General features: G+C 40.7%; 1 protein-coding gene across 2 annotated transcripts in view; it reads left to right on the plus strand.

The window, feature by feature from the left end:
• The window catches only part of LOC126354543 (uncharacterized), a 426,012-nt gene that overhangs the window by 160,265 nt on the left and 253,379 nt on the right, over positions 1-12,368 (plus strand). For both annotated transcript variants that reach the window (XM_050004275.1, XM_050004274.1), the window contains one exon: positions 2,892-3,003. In XM_050004275.1, the coding sequence (XP_049860232.1) occupies positions 2,931-3,003 (73 nt within the window). In that variant the 5' untranslated portion in view covers positions 2,892-2,930. The remainder of the gene's footprint in view (positions 1-2,891; positions 3,004-12,368) is intronic.

Raw genomic sequence — 12,368 nt, forward strand, 5'->3', positions numbered from 1 at the left:
GACTGTTAATATGCGAGAGTGTCTTATCTGGGCTCGGCGGTTCTTACGCGAATCGTACGTTGGCGACAATGGAATAGTTCTGCATTCAGCTGCAAATGTCTGTTATGAAAATTTTCTCTGTAGTGCTTCGCGAAAAGAGCTTCTTCTTCCCTCCAAGGATTGCCGTTTCAGTTGACAAAGCACGCGTAAGAGCCAAGCCAGTTGACAAAGCACGCGTAAGAGCCAAGAAATATACACAAAACACCGAAGTCACACACGGCTCTTACACCCCTAAAAGATCCGCAGAGATCACACCCTACATCGACACCAGTTAATCCAAGCTATGACAATGTCGAAATTCTAACCTCGATCTCATGTTTTCGAGACTGGGTGGCGAAGGAAACCATAGAATTTCCTTAGCCAAAGAATTTAATTGAAAGAGTAAACGGTTTAAGCCTGAAAAAGCATTGAATTCGGGCTTTTTTTTAATAAATAGCCAAAGATGTCACTACAGTGCAACAGCTATTGACACATAGATACCCCAGCGTGGTTCGACATGTTCACCGCAGTCTCAGTTTACACAAAGCTCTTTCCCAGAAAGACGTCTCTGGCGCTAGTGTATGTGCGGGCACAAGTGAAGTGGAGTGGTCCATGGGTTTAAAAGGCCGACGTGAGCCTTCAGTCGACTCAGTCGAAAGACGGCCTACAGCTATATGGCAGAAGTACAAGGAGAAGAAGTAGGGTTTCAGCAGCTGCGCGCCTGGTATCCAATTCATTTATTTGCTGCTGCCATTTACAAATGACTAGCCATCGAATTACTAATACAAGGCGTATTTTCACAATATGAAATTGTACACGTACATAACGTGAAATGTTTCAGCATCTGACTCTAATTCTACATCTGCGTCTCTGTCTCTGGCATTCCAAGTGCGATGTTACCGCGTTTGTGTGCTTGTTCTTATTTGTGCATGTGTTTATTCTTGTTTGTTAAATGCGTGTAACGTACGTGATACATTATCGGTTATTTTATTCGGTATGCTCCAATAGTAAGCTTTGATATTTCTTATTAGTAATAAGAATTAATAGTATTCCAACTTTAAATACATACGGACTTACAAGCAAGTACGAAATGAAAATCTTGTAATTTTCTTTTTGTGAGATGAAGATGGAAATTGCGGAAGATGGAAAGAGGTTGTGACACACTATACTTTATGATATATTAAGCATTAGGAAAAACTTTCTAAAATAACAAGAATTTCATTTAAGAAAGAGAAATAAAAAATAGTAGGAAAGTACATAGATTTGTATTATCTTGGGTGTGACGGCTCGGCAGATCATCGAACCTGTCACATTCTTACTAAATATCTGTAACATTCATCTGGTAAAATGGTGCGCCTCCGGTAGCTGAATGGATGCCGGCAAGGTAGCTCAGCGTGTTCGGTCTGCCGGTTAGCTGCCCTCTGTAATAGAAAACTGAGCTAACGGATCAACGATGAACATTAATAGATGTCATGGGACGTCCGCCCTGAACATATCCAACGAACAATTACGAACAAAATGAGATCGGAGAAGAAAAAAAAGAATGGTCAGCGTGACGGATTGTCAATCCTCCAGCTGGGTGGGAAATTTTCTCCGCCCAAGGACTGGATTTTGTGCTGTCCTTATCATCATCCTATCATCCTCATGTACTGCAGGTCGCCGAAGTGGCGTCAAATTGAAAGACCGCCACCGGCGAACGGCCTGCCCGGTGAGGGGCCCTAGCCCTACGATTAAATTAAACTTCATAAACTGATGTGTACAGGAGTGTGTAGTATTGCTCTTACATTACATTTGTTACAGGTCATTTGTGCTTTACACAAAGTCATAATCGGTACATTATTTCTGCACCTCTGATTTCCTTATCTCTACATGTTGTGTGCATGGTGTTTCTAATGTCTGTAATGTAAAACCTCATTTAAGTTAAATAACCAATTGCATCATTTTCCTAAGCTTAATAAAAGGTATATCACTTAAATTACACATATTACTCAACACGTTTCTACATGTATTAAAATGACAGTTAATCCTTTTCTGTGTTTCTTAATTTGGTCTTATCTGACATCTAGGTTTGTAGGTTAATCTCACTGTTTGTATCTGTTTCAGCATCTATTTCTACACTTGTGTCTGTGTCTGTGTCTCTGTCATTCGAAGTATGACTTTCGTTTGTGTGCTTGCTCTTGTTTGTCTATGTGTTTGTTCTTGTTTGTATAATTCGTGTAACGTGCGTCATACATTATTGGTTATTTTATTCAGTATGCTGAAATCGCAGGCTTGTCGTAGAATTTGCCCTGTGTTGTCATCCTCAGTTCGAAGAGTGTGTGCGAGTCTGTCACAGTATAAAGTGACATATTCAGGACTACCTAGTTCTCCACAGGTGCACGTGTGTTCGGCTGAGATCAAATCGATGGAAGTGTTGTGGGTGTGGACCATGGCACTTGAGGAAATGGACCATGGCCCGTGTGGGATTTAAATATTTCCTTGATGTTTGCAAAATAGCTGTGGACGCGACGCCCATTCTCTCTGACAGGTATCATTATGCCAGCGATTTAGTTGGTGCATTTCTATGATGTTCTCTCATATAATTTCAAATACCTAGTCGCCTCTGCTTTTTTTCAACCGGAACGTTGAAGCTCTTTGACGGATGGCGATGTCAATGAGGCCCTCGATATCCCGAGCAGAATACTTCTTTGGCCACGTCAAACAATTATTTTATCTGTTGCAAGCCTTAGTCGATCGACAACTAGTAGATCTTGTACTGAGTTATCTACGAAGCAGTTTTTACGGGCACATGTTGAGATAGGAGTCGGCCTTAGTTGATATGAGCGTTGCTGACACTGGCGGTATCTGACTGTGTGCACGTGTCCGTGTTTCAGGGCGGTCAACCGCAGCAGCCTCGCGATGCGCTTGCCGCCATGAGACCTGCAGCTGCAGCGCCCCTGCTCGCCATGGCCATCAACATTGTCCTCTGCAACTTCACCACCACAGGTAACGCGCCCATCAAAATACTCGTATTTTAGGACATGGGGTAGCCACTCCATAACGACCTATAAGTGGTAGCTAATAGCTCATTAGAAATTATTAAATGAGACCATTCTGCATTTGCCTGTTAAAACATTATTTATTGCGATTGCAGTTTTGGCACATTATCATTTTCAAGCATTCCGAAATCAGTCATTCTTCAAATATAATACACGTAATTATGAAACAGATAAAGACTGGAAATGAAAATTTTAAAGGAAATTGCGTGGGATGTTGTAAACACACTCAGTAATATAAAGCTATGAAATACTGTCTAAGGGCAGTTTCATGAGGTGTCGTGATTTTAACAGCTGTTCCGTTCACCACAGACGTTCTGGAACTGATGAAATAATTACGTAAACACTGAAGTTTAAATTTTATGTAGTAGGCGTGGTAACTGGATCACGAAAGCGGAAAAGATGCACACATTCATACAGTACGAGCTTTGGAGTCCAAAGATGCTAATATATGAATTCAGTATCATTTGGTTCGTGAATTGTGTACAGAAAAGAGAAAAGTGATATAAATATGTGTGAAATAAAAATGGAATCTACAAATGATAATGAGTATATAGATTAAAATCTGGTAAAAATATGAAATGACTGTCAAGTCGGAATAAAACAATACCCAAAAATACAGATACAGAAGAAGGTCTAAAAGATGGAGTTTGATTCTGTAATGAAGTGGAGGTGAGAGGATGGGCTAATGGTTACTCCTAAATAATTTAGTCGTGAGAACAACTCCAGACGTCCGCTACTAATGTTTTACTAAGATTTCGGTCAGTTTTTTCTTCTGTTTCTTGGATGGAAGTCAAATCAGCACCCGTGCTCTAGGGGTAGCGTGTTTGGTTATTAATCAAAAACTTCTTCGGACCGCATTTGAAACACGACACTGCCTAAATTTTGATTCATAATCAGCACCGGACGCCGCAGACTTCCGGCATAGCAAGTCAAGCTCATACTGCGAACGACCTTGTCAAAGACGGCGGAGATGAGGACAGAGATTCAGGGAACTTTCTTGTCCTAGGGGTGAGAAACTGCCCCTAAAGGCGGAAGAATCAGCAAAGATCAACGGCTTGAGGATGCAGAAGGCAATGGAAACCACTGCATTAAAGACACGTAACGTGTATTCACAAGAGACGTGGCCTCTAATTGAGAAAGTATCATGATGATCTCTCCATTGCGGAATAGTCCCACATGCGGATCTCTGGGAGGAGACTGCCAAGGGGGAGGGGGGGGTGGGGGTGACCACGAAAAAAAAATTCGCAAGCTGAAGACTGGAATGCAATTATAGGGGAAGGAGAAGAAGAATAGCTTACAGAAGAATGTTGGGACAAGGAATGAAACGAGAAAGACTAATTGAGTTCTGTAATATATTTCAGCTAGTAATAGCATACATTCTGTTCAAGAATCACAAAAAGAGGAGCGATACTTGGAAAAGGCCCGGTTATACTTGATGGTTTCAGTTAGATTATATTATTGTCAGACATAGATTTCGAAATTAGATACTCGATTGTAAGGCATAATCAGCAGCAGATATACACCCAGATCGCAATGGATTAGTGATGCAGGCTGAAGTTTTGTACATTAGTCAGGAAGAAACAATGCGAAGAAGTGGGATACGCAACTACTAAGGAATGACGAGATATGCTTCAACTTCTCTAAGGCGAGAGATACGGCAATAAGGAACAGCTCATTAGGCAGTAGAATTGAATAATAATGAACATATCAAAAAAGGTCAGTCACAGACGTGGGAAAGTAAAACATCTGTACAAACAAGGTAACTGCGAAGAAACGCTGGGTAACAAAAGAAATACTTTAGTTGGCCGATGAAAGGAGGAAGTACAAACATGTATCGGGAAACTCAGAAATACAGAAATACAACTTTTCGAGGAATAAAACAAGCCGGCCGCACTGGTCGAGCAGTTCTAGGCGCTACAGTCTGGGACCGCGTGGCCGCTACGGTCGCAGGTTCGAATCCTGCTTCGGGCATGGATGTGTGTGATGTCCTTAGGTTAGTTAGATTTAAGTAGTTCTATGTTCTAGGTGACTGATGACCTCTGATGTTAAGTCCCATAGTGCTCAGAGCCATTTTTGACATACCATCTGTCTTTCGGAAAGATATCATCCACACAACTCCGAAGACTTGAGGATGTGCTAGATCACGGCCAGTTCGGCTTTAGAAAAGTTAAAGGCACCAGACCGGCAATTCTGACGTTGTGGTTGGTAATGGAAGCAATACTAAAGAAAAATCTAGACAAATATGTAGAACAAGTTAGAAAAAGCGTTCGACAATGTAAAATGGTGCAATATGCTCGTAGTTCTGAGGAAAAGAGGGGTAAGCTATAGGGAGAGACGGGTAATATACATTATGTACAAGAGCAGAAAAGGAATAATAGGATTGGACGATCAAGAACGAACTGCTTGGATTAAAAAGAAGCAATAGTGGAAATAAAGGAAAGGTTCAGGGCTGGCATTAAAATTCAAGGTAAAAGGATATCAATGATACGGTTGACTGATGACATTGCCATCCTGAGTGAAAGTGAACAAGTATTACATGCTCTGCTGAGCGGAGTGAACCATCTAATGAGTAATGAATATGGATTGAGAGTAAATCGAAGAAAGACGAAAGTAATGAGAAGTACCAAAAATGAGAACAGCGAGAAACTTATCAGTACTGATGGTGCGAAGTAGATGAGGTTAAGGAATTCTGCTACCTAGGCAGCAAATTAACCAATGACGGACGGAGCAAGGAAGACATTAAGAGTAGAATAGCACTGCCAAGACAATAGCATGGAAGAATAGCATGGAAGACAAGTGTTCCAAGTCAGATGACTGTAGGGTAATATCAAACACAGCAGACGGTGGTGTAAGTGGAGGGAGGCATAAACAGTAAGAATAGACAGTAGGTTACTGCGAATAGCTCAATGATACGGTTTTTCTCCTCAGAACCGACAGCAAAACCGTACCAATCACAATAGTTTTGGCATACATGTCAGCTTGCAAGCAAAAGATAAAAAGATAAAATATGTGGAAATATTTAACCGATAATTCAGTACTCAAAGGGACATGATAATCTAATGATCATGAGGAAACAGAACGCAGTGGTTGGGGAAGGAATCAATGAAAGAGTTATTGGAGACGGTTAGCTTGTTAGTAGTATGAATGAGAAAGGAGAAAAAAATTGTTTGCTCCAACTGATTTCAGAATAGAGTGTGTCCTGGTCAAAAATCACAAAAGCAGGAGATATACTTGGGGGAGACGCAGAGACACCGGAAGATTCCAGCAGGAAATTAAATTTTGATAAGTTTCCTTTAATTTACGTCTATGGTCACAAACGTTTTGTTAACAGATTACCGGTTTCGGTCTTTAATGACCATCATCAGATCTGTTTCATAAAAACAAAGTCCTAATGTACTGTTTTTATGAAACAGATATGTTGATGGTCATTAAAGACCGAAACCGGTAATCTGTTAACAAAACGTTTGTGACCATAGACGTAAATTAAAGGAAACTTATTACATATACGGGTCACTGTTGTCTCACCACAATATCGCAGCTTGTGGAATTAGATTTTGGTTTTTAAGGCGTACCCAGGAGAAGATCTTGACTCGGATAACAATTTAGTAATGAAGAAGAGTAGCCTGAAGCTTAAAGCAATGGTCTATAAGAATCCTTGTGGAAAGAAGTGGGATACTACAGTAGTCAGGAATGACGAGATGGGTTTGAAGTTTTATAATGCTGTAGACTATCCACAGTAGGCATTTCGGTTGAAGAGGTATGATCATTTGAAACAAGGAAAAACACAAAAGTGACGAAACTTTTATTGACACATGACATACTTCAAGCGAACGGCGAAAGAAAGAGCCACTGTACACTCAAGACTTCTACGAGTGGAGCGACTTGTTTGATGACGTCACAGAAGAAGATAGTGATCTGTATGTATGACATAGAGGATTCAGTTTCACAGTGGGCACTGAATCGAACTTCGGAAGACTTATGATCAAACAAAAGAAAAATGGTAGATAAAATTCCTTCGTAGTTTCTGAAATAATTGGAGGATGTGGTAAACAAAGATGATTCAAGTTGTTGTGTAGGATCTGCTGTGCTGGAAACGTGTCATCAGACTTCCCGGAAAAATATCGTCCATACAATCCGCAGTTCAAATAAGTGCGAGAACTATCTCAAAGCTTAACAGCTCATGCATCCAAGTCGTTGACAAGAATAATATGCAAAACAATGGACAGAAAATTGCCAGTCAGTTAAATGATGATTTGGGCTTTAGGATAGGTAGAATTACCAGAGAGCAGTTCTGCTCTTGATAATGAAAGCAAACTTTAAGAAAAATCAAGACGCGTTCAAAGTATTAGTCGAAGTATAAAAAGTGCTGGACACTGTCAAACGATGCAAAATCGAAATTCTCAGAGAAGAGGCTATAGACTATAGGGAAAGACGACTAATAATAAATATGTTGAAATAACGACAGGGAACAATAAGAATGAAAGACAATTTATGAGCTGTAAGTTAGGGATGCAATCTTTTGGCCTTGTTCTGCAACATGTACATCGAAGAAGCAATGAGGGGAATAAAAGGAAAGTTCAAGAGTGGGATTAAAACAAAAAATGGTTCAAATGGCTCTGAGCACTATGGGACTTAACTTCTGAGGTCATCAGTTCCCTAAAACTTAGAACTACTTAAACCTAACCAACCTAAGGACATCACACACATCCATGCCCGAGGCAAGATTCGAACCTGCGACAGTAGCGGTCGAGCGGTTCCAGACTGTAGCGCCTAGAACCACTGGGCCACTCCAGCTGTCTGGAATTAAAATTCAGGGTAAAAGGAAAACAAATGTACGACGAAATCAAAGTATATCAGTGAGACTGAGGAATAATTAGAGGACCGTTGGAATGGAGTCAGCAGTCTAATAAAGATTTAGAGTACCGAAGAATAATGAGAAACAGGAGAAATTAGAGTAACGATAAACTGAAGATAAAAAAAATGGTGGCGACAAAGTAGACAATATTCATATCCTTAGAAGCAAAATATGTGATGGCTGAAGTAAGGAGGGCATAAAAAGTAGACTAGTCCAGGCAAGGAGGGCGGTCTTGGACAAAACAAGTGTACTAGCATCAAAAATAGGCCTTCATTTGATGAAGTAATTTTTGAGAATGTACGTTTATATGGTACTGAATCTAACCTAGTGAGATGTGGTATTGTAGAAGGATACTGAAAATAAATTTGTTTGACAAGATAGGGAATGAGGAGATTCTCCGCAGAATCAGTGGAGAAAACTACGTAGTGAAAACGCTGACAAGCAGAAGGAACGGGAAAATACGTCCTCTGTTCAAATAAGAAATACCTTCCATGATCTTAAAAGCACCTAAGAGGGTAAAAGCTCTACGGGGAGGCTGAGATAGGAATACATACAACAAATGACGGAGAACGCACGGTGTATATGCGACGTTGAGATGCAGAGTTTCGCAGAAGAAAGGAATTTAATTTGTCGCTAGCCACAGCAATGCGATGAGAAGGCTGATGCCTCAAAATAACTGCATAAATAAACGTAGTTGCTAACTTCGATGAAGAATATCACAAAGTGAAAAGCTAAAATCGCTCCTATCTCTCTTAAATTTTGACCGATTCTCGTTTTTTTTCGAAAATATCGCATCATTGACTAATCTGTCACTAATTCTGCCACTGTAGGATATATACACGTATGTTGGTGGCAGGCACATTTATTCTCAAATTTATGTAACACTGTATGAACACAATATGCTTTAATCTGATATCACACGATATCCTGCCAGATGACTGCGCTTTCACTAGTAAAGCTCCCTAATTGGTCATCCTGCGCCCAGCCTGGTAAAAACATGGTGTTCGCCAGACGATCGGCCACGGTGCTGTACAGGCTCTGTACTAAGTCGAATCAGACGTTCCAGTGCCATATAAAAACTGGTTTCAGCCTCGCTACTCGCAGATGGCTCCTCTTAATTGCGTCGACCCTACTGTTGCGACGGAGTCGCTGTATTAGAGGCGAGCCGAGAGTCATTCATTTCCTTCTCTGCTACACGAAACAATGGAAATTGCCACCATTCGCAGATAATGAGCGCCAACGGAATTTCATCAAGTTCCTGGAGCTCATTCATTTAGGAGCGCTCTCTGAAAGAAAAGAGGCTAACTGGGGGTTCGTCGTCTTCCACTGATTGCATTGGCTAACGAATCTCATTTTGTCAACAATGTCCGTAAACGCAGGCTGTACCATGAAGAAGGGTTTAACGACAAAGTTACACAAGTACACGCAGCGTATCGTGAATCGACGAAAAGTTTCTTCACTACTGCTCCGTAACTTTATCAGACAACGTGTCACATTCTGTAGCAATAATATTTACAAGCTGAACGCGTCATACTTAGGCATTAATGATTAAGTCAAATGCAAGTAATAATATCAACAAGTTTATAAAGGAAACGGAATAATTAATACACAGTGAATTTAGGGAAATATGCCATACAAACTAGCACAGGTGATCCATATACCAACTTGGATTCACATCTCCTTACTAATACGATTTTTCCCTTTACCACGCAGTACAGATATAAAAATACACTACTGGCCATTAAAATTGCTACGCCACGATGAAGACGTGTTACAGGCGCGAAATTTAACCGTCAGGAAGAAGATGCTGTGATATGCAAATGATTAGCTTTTCAGAGCATTCACACAAGGTTGGCACCGGTAGCGACACCTACAACGTGCTGACAAGAGGAAAGTTTCCAACCGATTTCTCATACACAAATAGCAGTTGACGGGCGTTGCCTGGTGAAACGTTGTTGTGATGCCTCGAGTAAGGAGGAGAAAGGCGTGCCATCACGCTTCCGACATTAATAAAGGTCGGATTGTAGTCTATCGCGATTGCGGTTAATCGTATCGCGACATTGCTGCTCGCGTTGGTCGTGATCCAATGACTGTTAGCAGAATATGGAATCGGTGGGTTCAGGAGGGTAATACGGAACGCCGTGCTGGATCCCAACGGCCTCGTATCACTAGCAGTCGAGATGACAGGCATCTTATCCGCATGGCTGTAACGGATCGTGGAGCTACGTCTCGATCCCTGAATCGACAGATAGGAGCGTTTGCAAGATAACAACCATCTGCACGAATAGTTCGACAACGTATGAAGCAGAATGGACTATCAGCTAGTAGACCATGGTTGCGGTTACCCTTGACGCTGCGTCACAGACAGGAGCGCCGGTGATGGTGTACTCAACGACAAACCTGGGTGTACTAATGGCAAAACTTCATTTTTTTGGATGAATTCAGGTTCTGTTTACAGCATCATGATGGTCGCATCCGTGTTTGGCGACATCATGGAGAACGCACATTGGAGGCGTGTATTCGTATCACTAGGCGTCATAGTATGAGGTGCCATTGGTTACACGTCCCGGTCACCCCTTTTTCGCATTGACGACAGTTTGAACACTGGATGTTACATTTCAGATGTGTTACGACCCGTGGTTCTACCCTTCATTCGATCCTTCCCCTTCCGAAACCCTACATGTCAGCAGGATAATGCACAACTGCATGTTGCAGGTCCTGTACGGGTCTTTCTGGATACAGAAAATGTTCGACTGCTGCCCTGGCCAGCACATTCTCCAGATGTCTTACCAATTAAAAACGTCTGGTCAATGGTGGCCGAGCAACTGGCTCGTCACAATACACCAGTCATTACTCCTGATGAATTGTGGTATTGTGTCGAAGCTGCTTGGGCAGCTGTACCTGTACACGCCATCCAAGCTCTGTTTGACTCAACGCCCAACCGTATCAAGGCCGTTATTACGGCCAAAGGTGGTTGTTCTGGGTACTGATTCCCAGGATCTATCCACCCAAATTGCTTGAAAATGTAATCACATGTCAGTTCTAGTATATTTGTCCAATGAATACCCGTTTGTCATCTGCTTTTCTTCTTGGTGTAGCAATTTTAATGGCGAGTAGTGTAGTAATGAATAATTCATTTTACATATGGCATCGTAGGATAAGAAATTAAAATTTTTGAACTACAAACTTAGTGAGTATTTCAGTAACCTAAGAAATTCGTAATGTTATTTGTTGCTGTATTAAGTTTTTTTGGTACTTGTATTACACCCGCCGGCTTCATTATTAAATTTGCTATCTCTATAGGGTGATTCGAAGTCTTATCATACAGTGCATATACGTAAAACGAAAATTCGCCAGACTAACTTTCAGAGGCGACAGTGTACTGTGAAACAAACCTCTTCTACCGCAGTCTCTTTGTTTTCCGCGTTTTGAGAGGTGGTCGTGCAGATCATAATTGGAAGATAATTCCAGTAAACATGGGTTCTGACGTAGATGTATTAAGAGCTGTTAGCATTTGTTCAGCAGATGAGACATCTCTCACACTAGCGAAGATGAACAAGTGCTTCTAGCTTGTAACGTATACATTTTTGAGCTCATATTCACCACAGTTACTTTTCTTCTTTTAGTGCACACTATAATCTCTAAGAAATTAGTAGTTCTGGTTTACCCTATTTGTCCTAAGGGAATGTCGTCTGAATCACACTGTATAGCTTCAGATATATTATTATGGATTAAAAAAAGAATGTCACATGTCGTCAAAGGTAATCGTCATAGACAGTATGTACATGACTACTTGGCCCACGGTACAATACTACAAACGCAAACTGCTCTTAAAAGTGACACCTTTTAGCTCTACATTCGTAACAGTTGTCAGCGACTTACAATATTGTTTCCATTTTATACATAAAATGATACTGTTCAAAACATATACCAATCAATAAACAGACGGTACGTTTTCAAAACTATTTTTCTACATCTGCGTACACATTTAGAGCTATTTGTTCTTCATTAGCTACACTTCGGATACAGAGGAAGAAAAATGAAAGTGTCCAGGATTTGTACTTTTTCTCGTTTGGCAAAAAATATACCGTCATTCCTTTCCTCACTGCAATGCCTGCTTTGGTCGGGAAAATCTCGAATATTTTGAGTAAAATTATTGAGTAGGTCACACTGAATAGCGAAATTATAATACTTCGTTAATGTATAGGCCTTGATACATACAGCCACCATGTATGTTATCCAAGTATACACGTAGTTTGGAAGCAAAAAATATAGCCTACCATAGAATAAGGTGAGATGGCACAAATATATATATATATATATATATATATATATATATATATATATATATATATACTACTTCCAGCTTCTTAGTCTGGTGCTTTTATTTTGAGACATGGTTATCTAACACAATCAATTCCTCCGAAATTTTGACTCTGTGTGAGACGCCCGATAAA

The sequence above is a fragment of the Schistocerca gregaria genome, chromosome 3, assembly GCF_023897955.1.
Source record: "Schistocerca gregaria isolate iqSchGreg1 chromosome 3, iqSchGreg1.2, whole genome shotgun sequence".
In the NCBI taxonomy this organism is placed as follows: domain Eukaryota; kingdom Metazoa; phylum Arthropoda; class Insecta; order Orthoptera; family Acrididae; genus Schistocerca; species Schistocerca gregaria.